Source organism: Prenolepis imparis, unplaced genomic scaffold (assembly GCF_030444845.1).
Source record: "Prenolepis imparis isolate NDT839.2.m4 unplaced genomic scaffold, iyPreImpa1.0 SCAF_9, whole genome shotgun sequence".
Lineage (NCBI taxonomy): Eukaryota > Metazoa > Arthropoda > Insecta > Hymenoptera > Formicidae > Prenolepis > Prenolepis imparis.
The window spans coordinates 6,985,578-7,004,285 of record NW_028141167.1 but is presented as its reverse complement, the minus strand read 5'-3'; the positions used below and the strand labels follow the sequence as shown (position 1 = coordinate 7,004,285).

At 30.4% G+C, this 18,708-nt stretch overlaps 1 protein-coding gene across 6 annotated transcripts in view; it reads right to left on the bottom strand.

Moving 5' to 3' along the window:
- The window catches only part of Scgdelta (sarcoglycan delta), a 257,268-nt gene that overhangs the window by 54,290 nt on the left and 184,270 nt on the right, over positions 1–18,708 (bottom strand). For all 6 annotated transcript variants that reach the window (XM_083045890.1, XM_083045889.1, XM_083045893.1 and 3 more), the window contains 2 exons: positions 15,930–16,119; positions 15,093–15,285 (listed from right to left, as the gene is read on the bottom strand). In XM_083045890.1, coding sequence (XP_082902016.1) covers positions 15,093–15,285; positions 15,930–16,119 — 383 coding nt within the window. The remainder of the gene's footprint in view (positions 1–15,092; positions 15,286–15,929; positions 16,120–18,708) is intronic.

Below are 18,708 nucleotides of genomic sequence, written 5' to 3'. Positions count from 1 at the left end.
GAAATCGATACTTTTTTGTCGCTGACCCTACGCGACGGATCCTTATTTTATGTATATCAAATGAAAAAGTTTGTACGCTGGTGTCTGCTTGGTACCAAAAGATTCTGTAATCAATGGACTAATGAAATGTATAATCGATGTATTTTTGGCTCGCCTTTAAATATTACAAATCGATACTTTTTGACGCGGACATTGTGCGACGCATCCTTATTTTATGTTTATCAAATTAAAAAATTTGTACGTTGGTGTCTGCTTGGTATCAAATAATTCTGTAATCAATGTACTATTAAAATGTATTATCGATGAATTTTTGGCTCGTCTTAAAATATTAGAAATCGATACTTTTTTGCCGCTGACCCTATGCGACGCATCCTTATTTTATGTATATCAAATGAAAAAGTTTGTACGCTGGTGTCTGCTTGGTACCAAAAGATTCTGTAATCAAAGGACTATTGAAATGTATAATCGATGAATTTTTGGCTCGCCTTTAAATATTAGAAATCGATACTTTTTTGGCGCGGACTCTGTGCGACGCATTTTATTTTATTTGTATCCTATTAAAAAATTTGTACGCTGGTGTCTGCATGGTACTAAAAGATTTTGTAATCAATGTAGAATTAAAATGTACAATCGATGAATTTTTGGCTTGTCTTAAAATATTAGAAATCGATACTTTTTGACGCGGACCCTGTGCGACGCATCCTCATTTTATGTTTATCAAATTAAAAAATTTGTACGCTGGTGTCTGCTTGGTACCAAATAATTCTGTAATCAATGTACTATTAAAATGTATAATCGATGAATTTTTGGCTCGTCTTAAAATATTAGAAATTCATACTTTTTTGCCGCTGACCCTACGCGACGGATAATTATTTTATGTATATCAAATGAAAAAGTTTGTACGCTGGTGTCTGCTTGGTACCAAAAGATTCTGTAATCAATGGACTAATGAAATGTATAATCGATGAATTTTTGGCTCGCCTTTAAATACTAGAAATCGATACTTTTTTGGCGCTGACCCTATGCGACGCATCTTCATTTTATGTATATCAAATGAAAAAGTTTGTACGCTGGTGTCTGCTTGGTACCAAATAATTCTGTAATCAATGTACTATTAAAATGTATAAACGATGAATTTTTGGCTCGTCTTAAAATATTAGAAATCGATACTTTTTGACGCGGACCCTGTGCGACGCAACCTCATTTTATGTTTATCAAATTAAAAAATTTGTACGCTGGTGTCTGCTCGGTACCAAATAATTCTGTCATCAATGTACTATTAAAATGTATAATCGATGAATTTTTGGCTCGTCTTAAAATATTAGAAATTCATACTTTTTTGCCGCTGACCCTACGCGACGGATCCTTATTTTATGTATATCAAATGAAAAAGTTTGTACGCTGGTGTCTGCTTGGTACCAAAAGATTCTGTAATCAATGGACTATTGAAATGTATAATCGATGAATTTTTGGCTCGCCTTTAAATATTACAAATCGATACTTTTTGACGCGGACATTGTGCGACGCATCCTTATTTTATGTTTATCAAATTAAAAAATTTGTACGCTGGTGTCTGCTTGGTATCAAATAATTCTGTAATCAATGTACTATTAAAATGTATAATCGATGAATTTTTGGCTCGTCTTAAAATATTAGAAATTCATACTTTTTTGCCGCTGACCCTACGCGACGGATCCTTATTTTATGTATATCAAATGAAAAAGTTTGTACGCTGGTGTCTGCTTGGTACCAAAAGATTCTGTAATCAAAGGACTATTGAAATGTATAATCGATGAATTTTTGGCTCGCCTTTAAATATTAGAAATCGATACTTTTTTGCCGCTAACCCTACGCGACGGATCCTTATTTTATGTATATCAAATGAAAAAGTTTGTACGCTGGTGTCTGCTTGGTACCAAAAGATTCTGTAATCAATGGACTATTGAAATGTATAATCGATGAATTTTTGGCTCGCCTTTAAATATTACAAATCGATACTTTTTGACGCGGACATTGTGCGACGCATCCTTATTTTATGTTTATCAAATTAAAAAATTTGTACGCTGGTGTCTGCTTGGTATCAAATAATTCTGTAATCAATGTACTATTAAAATGTATTATCGATGAATTTTTGGCTCGTCTTAAAATATTAGAAATCGATACTTTTTTGCCGCTGACCCTTTACGACGCATCCTTATTATATGTATATCAAATTAAAAAGTTTGTACGCTAGTGTCTGTTTGGTACCAAAAGATTCTGTAATCAATGTACTATGAAAATGTGTAATCGTTGAATTTTTGGCTCGTCTTAAAATATTAGAAATTCATACTTTTTTGCCGCTGACCCTACGCGACGGATAATTATTTTATGTATATCAAATGAAAAAGTTTGTATGCTGGTGTCTGCTTGGTACCAAAAGATTCTGTAATCAATGGACTAATGAAATGTATAATCGATGAATTTTTGGCTCGCCTTTAAATACTAGAAATCGATACTTTTTTGGCGCTGACCCTATGCGACGCATCTTCATTTTATGTAAATCAAATGAAAAAGTTTGTACGCTGGTGTCTGCTTGGTACCAAATAATTCTGTAATCAATGTACTATTAAAATGTATAAACGATGAATTTTTGGCTCGTCTTAAAATATTAGAAATCGATACTTTTTGACGCGGACCCTGTGCGACGCAACCTCATTTTATGTTTATCAAATTAAAAAATTTGTACGCTGGTGTCTTCTCGGTACCAAATAATTCTGTAATCAATGTACTATTAAAATGTATAATCGATGAATTTTTGGCTCGTCTTAAAATATTAGAAATTCATACTTTTTTGCCGCTGACCCTACGCGACGGATCCTTATTTTATGTATATCAAATGAAAAAGTTTGTACGCTGGTGTCTGCTTGGTACCAAAAGATTCTGTAATCAATGGACTATTGAAATGTATAATCGATGAATTTTTGGCTCGCCTTTAAATATTAGAAATCGATACTTTTTTGGCGCGGACTCTGTGCGACGCATTTTATTTTATTTGTATCCTATTAAAAAATTTGTACGCTGGTGTCTGCATGGTACTAAAAGATTTTGTAATCAATGTAGAATTAAAATGTACAATCGATGAATTTTTGGCTTGTCTTAAAATATTAGAAATCGATACTTTTTGACGCGGACCCTGTGCGACGCATCCTCATTTTATGTTTATCAAATTAAAAAATTTGTACGCTGGTGTCTGCTTGGTACCAAATAATTCTGTAATCAATGTACTATTAAAATGTATAATCGATGAATTTTTGGCTCGTATCAAAATATTAGAAATTCATACTTTTTTGCCGCTAACCCTACGCGAAGGATATTTATTTTATGTATATCAAATGAAAAAGTTTGTACGCTGGTGTCTGCTTGGTACCAAAAGATTCTGTAATCAATGGACTATTAAAATGTATAATCGATGAATTTTTGGCTCGTCTTAAAATATTAGAAATCGATACTTTTTTGTCGCTGACCCTACGCGACGGATCCTTATTTTATGTATATCAAATGAAAAAGTTTGTACGCTGGTGTCTGCTTGGTACCAAAAGATTCTGTAATCAATGGACTAATGAAATGTATAATCGATGTATTTTTGGCTCGCCTTTAAATATTACAAATCGATACTTTTTGACGCGGACATTGTGCGACGCATCCTTATTTTATGTTTATCAAATTAAAAAATTTGTACGTTGGTGTCTGCTTGGTATCAAATAATTCTGTAATCAATGTACTATTAAAATGTATTATCGATGAATTTTTGGCTCGTCTTAAAATATTAGAAATCGATACTTTTTTGCCGCTGACCCTATGCGACGCATCCTTATTTTATGTATATCAAATGAAAAAGTTTGTACGCTGGTGTCTGCTTGGTACCAAAAGATTCTGTAATCAAAGGACTATTGAAATGTATAATCGATGAATTTTTGGCTCGCCTTTAAATATTAGAAATCGATACTTTTTTGGCGCGGACTCTGTGCGACGCATTTTATTTTATTTGTATCCTATTAAAAAATTTGTACGCTGGTGTCTGCATGGTACTAAAAGATTTTGTAATCAATGTAGAATTAAAATGTACAATCGATGAATTTTTGGCTTGTCTTAAAATATTAGAAATCGATACTTTTTGACGCGGACCCTGTGCGACGCATCCTCATTTTATGTTTATCAAATTAAAAAATTTGTACGCTGGTGTCTGCTTGGTACCAAATAATTCTGTAATCAATGTACTATTAAAATGTATAATCGATGAATTTTTGGCTCGTCTTAAAATATTAGAAATTCATACTTTTTTGCCGCTGACCCTACGCGACGGATAATTATTTTATGTATATCAAATGAAAAAGTTTGTACGCTGGTGTCTGCTTGGTACCAAAAGATTCTGTAATCAATGGACTAATGAAATGTATAATCGATGAATTTTTGGCTCGCCTTTAAATACTAGAAATCGATACTTTTTTGGCGCTGACCCTATGCGACGCATCTTCATTTTATGTATATCAAATGAAAAAGTTTGTACGCTGGTGTCTGCTTGGTACCAAATAATTCTGTAATCAATGTACTATTAAAATGTATAAACGATGAATTTTTGGCTCGTCTTAAAATATTAGAAATCGATACTTTTTGACGCGGACCCTGTGCGACGCAACCTCATTTTATGTTTATCAAATTAAAAAATTTGTACGCTGGTGTCTGCTCGGTACCAAATAATTCTGTCATCAATGTACTATTAAAATGTATAATCGATGAATTTTTGGCTCGTCTTAAAATATTAGAAATTCATACTTTTTTGCCGCTGACCCTACGCGACGGATCCTTATTTTATGTATATCAAATGAAAAAGTTTGTACGCTGGTGTCTGCTTGGTACCAAAAGATTCTGTAATCAATGGACTATTGAAATGTATAATCGATGAATTTTTGGCTCGCCTTTAAATATTACAAATCGATACTTTTTGACGCGGACATTGTGCGACGCATCCTTATTTTATGTTTATCAAATTAAAAAATTTGTACGCTGGTGTCTGCTTGGTATCAAATAATTCTGTAATCAATGTACTATTAAAATGTATTATCGATGAATTTTTGGCTCGTCTTAAAATATTAGAAATCGATACTTTTTTGCCGCTGACCCTTTACGACGCATCCTTATTATATGTATATCAAATTAAAAAGTTTGTACGCTAGTGTCTGTTTGGTACCAAAAGATTCTGTAATCAATGTACTATGAAAATGTGTAATCGTTGAATTTTTGGCTCGTCTTAAAATATTAGAAATCTATACTTTTTTGACACGAATCCTATGCGACGCATCCTTATTTTATGTATATCAAATGAAAATGTTTGTACGCTAGTAAATTAAGAAATAGGGATTAAATTCTTTATATAATTATATTACATTTTATTAATTAGATTATTATTTAAGTTATACATAATATTTATTATATATATATTAACTAATAATTAGTTTAATATTATTGATTTTATTAAATATGATATCAAGTAATATTTTCAGCTTCAACTTTGCTCTATTTCAATCTTAATTTTATATAATTATAATTTTTTATTTACTAAAATCAAACAAATTTTATTAATTTCCAAAGCGTAAAATAGAGAAAGTAATAAATTTTAATTTTCTGCGAGAGGTAAGTAGAGGTAAAACTGCACCAATTGGTTCATGTATCGTCGTATAATGATTTTAAAAAAATTAAATAAATCAAAATCAATATAAAAATATTAAGCATTCTCTCAGAATAATTAATGAGTAATAAAGTGCGCAATTATTAATTTTAACTATTTATTAAAGTCAAAAATTTTTGGTTTACATATTTCCGAAGTATATATATTGTCTGCAGATTACTATTGTATCAAAAATACAACAGCGTACACACGTTCTTAATCAATATACATAAAAGAAGCCGCGCCGTATAGGGTCCGCGGCGATAAATTAATGATACTTTATATTATAATACGCGCCAAAAATTTTTTAATAACATATTTTCATAGTATATTATCTGCAGAATACTACTGCATCAAAAATACAACAGCCTACACACGTTCTTAATCAATATATATAAAAGAAGCCGCGCCGTATAGGGTCCGCGGCGATAAATTAATGATACCTAATATTATAATACGCGCCAAAAATTTTTTAATAACATATTTTCATATTATATTATCTGCAGATTACTACTGTATCAAAAATACAACAGCCTACACACGTTCTTAATCAATATACATAAAAGAAGCCGCGCCGTATAGGGTCCGCGGCGATAAATTAATGATACTTTATATTATAATACGCGCCAAAAATTTTTTAATAACATATTTTCATAGTATATTATCTGCAGAATACTACTGCATCAAAAATACAACAGCCTACACACGTTCTTAATCAATATATATAAAAGAAGCCGCGCCGTATAGGGTCCGCGGCGATAAATTAATGATACCTAATATTATAATACGCGCTAAAAATTTTTTAATAACATATTTTTATATTATATTATCTGCAGATTACTACTGTATCAAAAATACAACAACCTACACACGTTCTTAATCAATATATATAAAAAAAGACGCGCCGTATTGGGTCCGCGGCGATAAATTATTGATATCTAATATTATAATACGCGCCAACAATTTTTTAATAACATATTTTCATAGTATATTATCTGCAGAATACTACTGTATCAAATATACAACAGCCTACACACGTTCTTAATCAATATACATAAAAAAATGTATATACATAAAAATATGTGTTTGTTTAGTGAACTTGTCACTCGCTCGACGAACCTTGTGTGTTTGGCATGGGGTGGGGGAAGACAGCGCGCGAGGCGCTCGCACTACTGTCCGAGACGTGAAAAGGAGTTCTACTGGAAATCAACGCGCGCTATCATTCTTCATTTATCAAGTAATATACAATTATTTAAACGATATTTAATTGCTTTAATCATTTATCCATCTCATTTTTAAAAGCCCTCGAGTACAAAACAGATCGATTCCAAGTCAGGTAACGTCACGACGTTGTATAACTAAGCTGTTAATTAAGAGTATTTATCAATTTACGGATAATGTAAATTAATTGGTAATTTATATCAGTAATTTGTTAAAATGCATATTTTGCATAGATCGGTTATCTGTCACGCAAACTGCCGGCAAAATTATTGTATATTTTCGCGGATATTTACTTGTATATATATCGTTATTTAAATATATTTATTTGTATATATCATTTCTTGAATATATATTATTAAATAGTATAATATACATATATTCGTATATGTTAATTATAATGTGAGTTATATTAATCATTTTCTGAGACTTGATTGTATTCTATCTGTTAATTGAAGTGTGAAAACTTAATTCAAAGTATAAATTAATAGGAATCGTTAATAATACGCGCGGACGCGATAGGTTAGGATCGGCGCTGCGGGCGACGCGTCGCGTGAAGTTGGCTGAGTTTAGTCTGCCGGCCAGATTCTTCTCGCGCACTCTTCCGTTGAGGTTCGCTCATTGTTTTCATTTGCATATTTGCAACAAATCGCGAGTGTCGAGCGGATTATAGTATTGCACGATTGTATTTCTTTCGCGTTACTTCTCTGTTGCGATGTACTAAAGTATGCGCGTCGTGTGTAATCGTAATCAATATCACGAGTGTCGTGCGAGTATTTTGGTTAAAGCGCGCTCGATCATTAATTGCGTTTTCGAGTGATTATCATGAAAGAATAACACGAGAGGACATGAAAGACGAAGAAAAAGGGAGTTAGGCAATAGCGAAACAGTCATAGAGTGAGTAATTTATATTCTTTATAATATTTATTCTTTATTTGTTATTAACTACATGTCTTCGTGAAAGTTAGGTTATATGAAACATTCTATGTGCTATTTTGCTTTTGTGATGTAATATGCATACACACACACAGGCACACACACAAACACACACACCACACAACAAAAAACAAACAAATACACACAACAAACAAACATACACACAACAAACAAACATACACACACAACAAAGAAATACACATTCATACATGTCACGTATACAAAAGCGAAGAAATATATATATTTATTTATAATATTCTTTTCCAGATTTTTGAATAACAGGAAGGAGAAAGCAATGGCAGACCAACTGCAGAGTGAGTAATTTATATTATCTTTAATATTTATTCTTTATTTGTTATTAACTGTTTATTTATATTTTTTTACAGATTAAAATGAAAGATAATTTAACTTATTGATACGATGCGCAGCAACAGAGTTGTGACATGAATTAATTTAACTTAATTAAAGTATAAATATATTTAAATTATAATACACTCAAAATATTTTTCCAAAAAATGATTATATTATACGCATCATTTTTTTATTATACATTTTTATATATACACACACACAAATGTATATATTATATAAATTATATATATATATTTATTTTTGTATATAAAGATAAATTTTATATAAAAGAATATATATAAGTATAAGATTTAAAACATTTTTTATATAATTTCATTTATATGTGTACAAGAATTGTTTTCTGAAAAAAATATTTTGAGCATATAATGTTATAATTTAATAAATATTTATTTGTATTTTACAAATTAATATTTGTGTTACAACTCTTTCGCTGCACATTGTATTAATGAATTAAATTATCGTTTATTTTAATCTGTGAAAGGATATTATAAATAAATATATCTCAAACATTCATAAAAAATTCTTAAAAGAGACTAGAACAGGGAAAATATTTAACTCAAATATTTATTGTGCATATTATAATAATGCACACACATACATATAAAACTTACAAAATTAAATTAAAGTTTGTTTTTGATGGAACGGTTTTGTTATTTTCTGACATATTTTGGTGACAGATTTTATTATTATGTATACTAAAATATATTAATTGCAACAAATGTACACACAAATCATTGAAATTTATAAAAAATTTAAACTTGAAACATTAATAGAAAATGACAAATAATTTACAACCAGGGAGTATACTCGGTATAAAATAATAAATGGAATATAAAATAATAATTTCATAGACTATAAAAACTGTCTTTAAATATGGTAAAAATATTATCACATGTTATATCTCTTCATTATATTATTTGTCAAATACTCTATACATAAATTGTCAAGTATAAAATTGTCAGTAAACGCAATATAAAAGCATTGTGAAGATAATATAGTAATAATTTTATTTGGTTATATAGTGTCAAGTTATAACATCAAGAACACGTAATTAATTTAAATTTAAATTTAATTTTAAGTTAATTGATTCAAATTTTAAATTAATATTTTAGAAAAAGAATAGTAAAAAATAAGAAAAGGAGAAATAAAAATCAAATAACATTATAATATAAATACTAAAACTATATATAATTATAAAATTATATAAAATTATATCTTTAAAATATATAACTTTTGTTTAAAATTTTTTATAGTATTTGGATATAGAATATTTATAAAATTTTATAATACACGGATGACTGGGAAGATTAATATATCATGTTAATGTTTGAGAGATATAAATAATTTAATATATATAGAACACAGTAGAAAAAATTTTGAATAATTAATACATTTTTATCTTTTGTTTTCTTATTTAAATACATTTTTATCTTTCGTTTTCTTTTCTTTTTTTAAATATTTTTTTAATATGGAATTTGATATCTATGTATTTTTTATTTCTCCCCCCTTTGATACACATATATGTCTTTCAGAGTTAAATATTATATAAATTAATACGCAACAGAGAGAAAGCTAAATATTTTTATTTTATAATCAGATATTTTCTCAACAGATATGTGTAACAAGTATACATAAAAAAACAAAAGGTATTTCACAATCGTATAGCATATATTTTAATTACGTTGTTTAATTAAATGTATGTTAACAATTAATTGTATTAATTCATGCAATAATGTACCTTTTGCAATAATGTAATCTTTTACAACCTATTTATTCATGTTTATTGACAATTTTATCATTTGAGATAAAATAAAATAACGTGGGACAAATATTTTGTCGCAAAACAAATTTTTTTTTTTATATATATATATGTAGATTATGTTTCCTCTTCAAAATTAATCACAATTTTTATTTTATATATGTCAATTATATTATAATATTTGATATTGAAATATAATTTCGAATTCTATTATATTAAAATTGATTCTGATAGAGCTATGTGAACCTAGCACCCGACTTTTTAAAAATTAATTTTTTAAAACGGAAAATGATAGCATTTCGTTTGTAGTTGTTTGTAGTAACAATAATTTTGTTTGTAGTTTTATCAATTAATAAATAAAAAATTTTTTAAATGACTCGCACCCGACATTGTGATATCCCAAATCCGCTTGCGCAGTCTTCTTTAGAATCGTTTGTAATTGTTTGTAGTGATTTCCCTCTCGTTTGTAGTTGAGCGGTACAAAAGTTATAAACAATTGTTTATTCGTCCAAGAGGTAAATTTGTTAATTTTAAAGATATCGCAAATCCGCTTGCGCAGTCTTCTTTAGAATCGTTTGTAGTTGTTTGTAGTGATTTTCATTTTGTAGTTGAGCGGTTCAAAAGTTATAAACAATTGTTTATTTGTCCAAGAGCTAACTTTGTCAATTTTTAAGATTTTTCAAATCCGCTTGCGAGTCTTCTTTAGAATCGTTTGTAGTTGTTTGTAGTGATTTTTCTTTCGTTTGTAGTTGAACGGTTCAGAAGTTATAAACAAATGTTTATAACTTTTGAATCGCTCAACTACAAACGAGAGGAAAATCACTACAAACAACTACAAACGATTCTAAAGAAGACTGCGCAAGCGGATTTGCGATATCTTTAAAATTAACAAATTTACCTCTTGGACGAATAAACAATTGTTTATAACTTTTGAACCGCTCAACTACAAACGAAAGGAAAATCACTACAAACAACTACAAACAATTCTAAAGAAGACTGCGCAAGCGGATTTGCGATATCTCAATGTCGGGTGCGAGTCATTAAGAAAATTTTTTTTATTTATTAATTGATAAAACTACAAATTTTCCGTTTTAAAAAATTAATTTTTAAAAAGTCGGGTGCTAGGTTCACATAGCTTTCTGATAGAGCATTTTAGCAATATTGGCATAACAAAATATCAATTTTAAAATTTCTAAAAATGTGTATTGGAGGAAACATGCAAAATTTATACTGATGCATTTAAATATTAACTATGCGAGACTAATTATTTATTTGAATCTCACGATCTCATCTTTTGCTGATTCTTATTAATTATAGTGTACTGGATTTGATAGAAAGTAACTGACTCAAAGTTTCTTTGAGATTACCTGTTACAAGCATGTTTATTGACTTATAGTTCGATATTTTTATCACGTCATCATTATTATTTAGTGCATCTATTGTTATATCAAATAATATCACGCGTAATTGATCTTGAATCAATATTGGCTGCAAATATTTTATTTTATATTTATTCCTAGTCCAAGTTAGAAATTCTAAAATTTATTTTGTTATATAAAAATATGTTTAATTAATTACAAAATATTCAAAGTTGAATAATATTTGATATAGTATATCTAATATTTATATAATATTATCAAATTTATTTAATATATTTAATTTTAATCTTTAATTAAAAATTCGCATATTTTTAATTTATCATTAATTTTTTTAAATACTAGAACAATACAAGCGCTACTCGCGTGCCATTCCTTGATTTTATATAAAAGAGAATAATATTATTATATAATATTTTTTTTTAAACTTGTTTGTTTAAACTTGATTAATCTTTTTTAACAGAAATCAGCTATTAAAATAATAGTATAAAATTTAAAATAATAATATGTTTTAAATCATATGTTATAATTCCTTAAACTCGATTAATATTTTTGACAGTTATCAGCTGATTTCTATCAAAAAATATTAATCGCAGATAAGGCATTAAAACATATTATTTACAACACATTACTATTTTAATTTTTATAACATATTATTATTTTAAAATTTAATGAGCAATTAACGCTTCAATCAGCTGATTTCTGTCAAATAATATTAATAAAGTGTTATTTTGCTAATTAAATTTTATACTAATAATAGGTTATAAAATGTAAAATAGTAATGTGCTGTAAATAATATATTGTATTTAAGGAATTATAACATTATTTAAAACTTATTATTTTAATGTTTATAACATATTTTTATTTTAAAATTTAATTAACAAATTAACACCTTAACATTTATTGACAGAAATCAGCTGATTAAAGCGTTAATTTGCTAATTAATTTTTAAAATAATAATATGTTATAAAAATAAAAATAATAAAATGGTTTAAATAAAATTATTAATAAATAAATATATATATATAATATTTTGGATAATATGTTATACTTTAAGATCGATTAATATTTTTAACAGTTATCAGCTGATTTCTGTCAAAAATATTAATCGAGTTTAAAGAGTTATAGCATATTATTTAAAACATTACTTTAATTTTTATACCAAATTATTATTTTAAAAATTAATTAGCAAATTGACGCTTTAATCAACTGATATCTGTCAAAAAATATTAAATAAAGTAAGAATTTGCTAACTAAATTTTAAAATAATAATATATTATAAAAATTAAAATAAAATAAAACAATGTTGTAAATAAATTACGTAAATTCGCGCGATAGAAATGTAAGAAAGCATTTTAATATATAATATTTGCATATAACATTTGCAGAATATATGAAGTAATGAATTATTCATTTAATATTTGCATTTGTGCTTTGTTTCAGAAAATCCTAGGAGAAACATTTCGTCCCGTCGATTTCACCGATTATGGACATACGTAAATTCGCAGCGCGAAATAGGTAAGTAAGAATATGTATCAGACACGTATTTTTCGATTTCGTGACCAATGGTAATTCGGTATAACTGTTAAACATTAATAAGCATCACGCATGCGCGACAAAATCAGGCAATATTTACACGATCGAAGCATATCAGTGCGCATGGTGTTAATTATTGTTGGAGTAAATGCCTCTCATTTGCCTTATGTTTGATTTCGCGTTTTTACCATGGCATCAGAAAAATTCGTAACGTTGAAAAAAGTTTTAATATACAGAAATTATTATCGATCTGTTTCAAAAATATTAATGAATAATTATTGCAAAATACATATTATTAACATGTATACATGCAAAACACGTGTTGTATGTTTCGCATAGTTTGATGTCTCGAATATCTTTTAACATTGCAGATGTCGAGTTGCGAGTGCAATCTGATATATATAATACGTCTCGATCTATCTATTGGATTACGCGGTCGGGCATCCGCGATTATTTAAAATCGGCGTTTGTCGCTTCGCGAATTCGAGTGTTTGTCGTGAGACGTTTCTCCAAACACGTATTTCGCGCAGTTTATGATAAATGTGTCGCGGGTACCTGTCGCGTGTAACGAGTCGGGAGTGTCGAATTTAGCGACGAACGAACGTCTCGATCTACCCATTGGGATACGCGGTCGGGCATCCGCGATTATTTAAAATCGGCGTTCGTCGCTTCGCGAGTTCGAGTGTTTGTCGTGAGACGTTTCTCCAAACACGTATTTCGCGCAGTTTGTGATAAGTATTGCGGATATCTTTAACCATCGCGGGATGGATGGCGAGACGGCGATGCATCGACTGGTGAGTCTATTATTTATTTTATTCATTTAATATTTATATATTTAACTAAATAAATGTGTATTATTACATGTATATGACAAATTACGTGAGTACATTTTATATATTTGTAATATAAATACTCGACAAATAATGCAAGGTTTTTTCTTAACTCTGCGATATAAAATGCAAATGTTACTGTATAATGATATAATCATTATTCGATAAGCTATAATAAATTCGCGTATTTCAATTTCAATGTATTACATTCCAACAATGACGCGGATTACACCGTAAATCTCTGTGTGCTCATAAACTGTCGTATTATATCCGAGTATTCCGGCATCAGAATAATACCTATATTGACTCCCGCGAGCCGAAGTCGAACTCGCACAATAATCGATTCTTTCTCATGAAGGAAAAAGACGGTCCATGACTTTCCTCTCATTCTTCACGAAGCTGCTTTTTTATCGCTTCACTCCGCCACCTTATTCTCCCATCCCTAACTTCTCTGTCCCCCTCTTGCCATCTACTTCTTCGAGAACTCGTAGGATCCGCGGTATTTCATATCTGGCGCAAATCCAATCCTATGAATATAATTTTCCACGCGAGCAAAGTTTTATTGTAATCGTAAATCCGTCTGTAAATTGCCTGGCGCTATCAATAACCGATGTGGCGGTACAACTCTGTCCTGTTCTCTCTACCCCTTTCTGCCATTTTCCCATCCCCTTCCTTTCGACTACTATTCGTAAATCTCAATCTCTCGCCGTAATATACCGAGATGATGCTCGGTGAGAGATGAAAACGAAGACGAGCGAAAGGGTTTGAAGGTTCTATGAGCTTTTTCGGGCCGAAAATGCGATAATCGAAGCTGTGGACGGAAAAGAATCGCTATTTCCGACGAGGAAGCGACTTCTTTGCAAAGAAATAAAATGTTGTTACAACGCGTGTTATTTGGTTGGATAAGAACGATCGATCGATCGCTTGTTTGACGTTTTATCGTTATTAGTTTGACCGTTGCTGTTACCTAAATACACGCGCCCCATTATGTAGCCAACGTCATATTTTTCACGTCATTTGCCAGGAAAAGCCGAATATTGCGATATTTGCCATTTTTTGCACTGTCCGATTTAATACGTGATAGATTGAACGCATCTGATTAATCTGACAGTCGAGTAATTATTACTTGTTAAAATATAATTATATATACGAGAAAATGTTGATATTGCATTTCAATATGATTATTTATATAAATATTAATAATCACAAATAATCACATAATATGTGAAAATAATATTTAAAAATTATCTATTTATAGGTGACATTTATAATAATAATAAATAATTTGATATAATACGTACGAAAAATTATCTGAAGATTTTTTCGATTGCGCAATTAAATTATATTTATAATGTAATTACCTAAGACCGCGCCCCGATTCTCCTCTGACCAGTGGAGTCTGCACGCTTCCCTGAAAAACGGCACCGCCTTCGCCAGTCACTCTCAACATTTCCGCTCCCACGATAACCTGTTCCCTGTCCGCGGAAAAGAGTACTCCTCCTCGAGGATCGGTTATTCGAAAACCTCTAGATACGCAGTCAACACGATCCTCTCCTAGAAAGAGAAGAGCAATGTGTTCTAAGATTAAAAAAAAAATTTTTAAATGCAATTTTATATATATGACAAATTATTTATATTATTATATTGTATATACATATATTCAATTTATTCATTTCCAATAATTTTAAAAATAAATCTCATACACAGAGAGAGTTTTCTCTTTGATAATTTATTCTGAAAATCATGGTATGGAAAGAATTTTATGATAATTTCTCTGATTAATATTTATCACAATAAAAATAATATCTATCACAATAAAATATAAAACATGTTTGATTAATTTTACTAAACTGCGGAGTAAATTTAATCAAACATATTTTATATTTTATTGTGATAGATATTATTATTTTTATTGTGATAAAAATATTAATCAGAGAAATTTTCATAAAATTCTTTCCATACCCTATTGTCTCACGATTACCATGATTTTCAGGTAAACTCTTAATGTAAATTCTAAAGAAAATTTTTTCTCTATGTATATAAAATTTATAACAATATTTATATATACATATACATATCTTTTTTTTATTAATAATGCTATTTATATAATTTTATTTCTATTTGAAAAATTGAGATTACTTCTCTTAATGTCGGATTATATGAAAAATGCAGGCTACACAGCTATCGTTATAACTTACCAACTGTTAATCGCGCGAGAAGCCGACCATCGTGAGATCTTGCTGAGGCAGTAAAATTACTCCATGATTCCAACACTAAGTTTTTGCCCCTCCGAGATCTCAGGTTGGAGGCCACAAGGGCGTCCAATACGGCAGCTTGACCTCTTAGTTCGATTCCCCCAGGCACCACTTTTAGCGAACCGATACCTTCCTGAAAGAAAAGGAAATGACTGTCAAAAAGGTTGGGGGGGGGGGCAAACTGTCAAAACTTTCTAAGCCGTGGCTATAACATCTCGATAAAAATAGAGCAGAATCTCGTTACAATTTATTGCCTCCTTGTATATCTATTTTATTTTCCATCAAATTGACAGCTGACTCAGACTTCCTGTTCTCTATAAATTCTACTTTTACTATGTATTTAGTTTTTATCTCATTTTTTACTTAATCTTTTGATTAATTATTAAGATACATTCTTAATAGATCGATATTAAATTTATCGCGGAACTATCATCAAAATTAAGATGGAAAAGATAACGTGTATCAAACCAAGAGTCTAAGATACTTTCCGCTGCCAAAGCCGGAATTTATTAAAGTCGGACTGTACGTCGGATAGCTTCGTAATATCGATATCCGCCTTCGAGCTCGAGTGTGTTCGCCCCATCGCGCTCGTATCGTAAAATAAAATAATATACTCCATTACTGTGTCGAGTTTCAGCCTGACGGTATTAAGTATCGGTGGCGTTTGCCATTATTGCCACTTCAGATGGCTGAATTATAAATGCGACGATGAGCTATGTGCGAGTTGAATACGCAGTGATCCATTGTATCCGTTTGTTTGAAATATCTATCGGAATATCCGAAACAGTAGCGTAGGCAGAATTTTATTTTAACTCTTGGTATCTTTCTTACTTCTTCTTTTTCTTTCTCTTTCGCCCCCGGGATGTATCGAGCGAAGGGGGCTGGGGGTGGCCGGAACGAAAGGAGAAACACACCATAAAGTAGACACATTGCGCGTTTGTATTCATCTCGTAAACTTCGGATAGTCTCCCACCTGGGACTTATCCCGAGCGGAAAGTGCAATTTGGCGTTTATGAAACGGTCTTACCGCGTATAATTGCAATCGAACTTTGCCTTCTCGGCTACGTTAAGAAGTATATGTCTAGCTGAAAGAGTGAAAGTAGCCGTATTTCATTTTAAAATGATCGTAGCTTTTGCAAAGTAATCGAGAGAAACGTGCTACGTCCAGAGTCCAGACATATATTTAGAAGATATATAAAGGAGGAGAATTCTCGGGAAAACTTGAGAAAATTATCAGTCGGGATTAGATTAAAACGACCGTGGTATTCACGTTATCCGAATTAAACCGTAGCAGTTGAAAGCTAAAATCGCGTAGATTAAAAAAAAAAAAACTCGCGCGCATCAATATGGCGAACACGAATTGCATCTTTCCATAATCTTTTTCGCACAAGATGAATATAGTTTGACGCAGACGATTACATTTTTCATATTAACGTGAATGCAACGTAAATTAATATGTTAATATCGTTTCGGAAATGTGCATGTAATTTTCGCGAAAAAATTGCACATAAAACGTTAAGAATAGTTCGAAATGAACAGATGGCTTGGCAAATTTCCCGTATCGTCGTCTTCTTTCTGTACCTTCTTTAAAATACTACTTCGCAATAAAATAACTCGTCCTTCTCTTGCCTACCGTTCACATTGATTTCCGATGATTGGCCGCCCGATTGAAAGCAATTGCCACACTCTGTCCACTTATTATTACAGCTGCGGAAAAAGAAAGTCGCTATAGGGTACACGCTGTCCGAACTGGTTGAACTTCCGATCAAGCGGCTTCCAATTTAACGGTTTTCTTTTTTAGACTGCATATTGTGCGCTGACCGAGTCGAATATTTGCATACGGCGCGGCAATTTGATACGTCAATTTGCGGTAAAGCGATAGGGATAATTTCCCCAAAATGTAAAAAGCCAAACGATATAACGGAAAGACACATTTTAATATCTTTAACATAGTTATATCCAACTGGAATTTATTCAGATTCAGATTTCAAGAAAAGTTCTGAAATTATTATTATATACATATTTATTTCGAACGAACAATAAGAAACTTTACGTCTATGTAGAGATTCAGATTTCTAGAGAAGAGTACTCTTAAGATAAATAAAAACAATTTTCATCAAAAGTTACAAGAGAATCTTTTATTCATATCTTTTGTTGATTTAGAATTGCACTATAAACTCAAATATAGTATAAATATAATTATAATATAAATATTAATTTTTCAAATTTTTTGAGCATGCCGGTGTTTAATGATTAAATAAATAGAAAATTGCAAATATTCAATTGAAAAAGTTTTTTGATGTGTAAAAATGTATATATTTTTTTTGCATGCGCGTTAAATAATATTACCGATGAAATTAAATTATTATTTCATACGGATAATTACGGGGGATAAGTGAACAAATATTGCAAAAGTTATTTTTATCGTGTGCCGTTTCACTAATATTATTATAGCAGTTCTTTTGCGTCTTTTTTTTTATCAATCCAATTGCATAATTCGTTATTGCGCCACTATAAATGTCGACGTTTCGAAGGAAATGATCGGCTGTCAGATTTCTAAGCAAGATCGCGGTTTAAACACTCGTTCATAGAATTTCCCTAAACATCAATTCGCATGTGCATAGTTGCGATCGGGATTGAGAGTAAAAGGAGGGAAGAGGATGTCCCGAGCCACCGGCACTCGATTAGCCAAATCGTTCGGAAAACGATACGATCTCTTTGC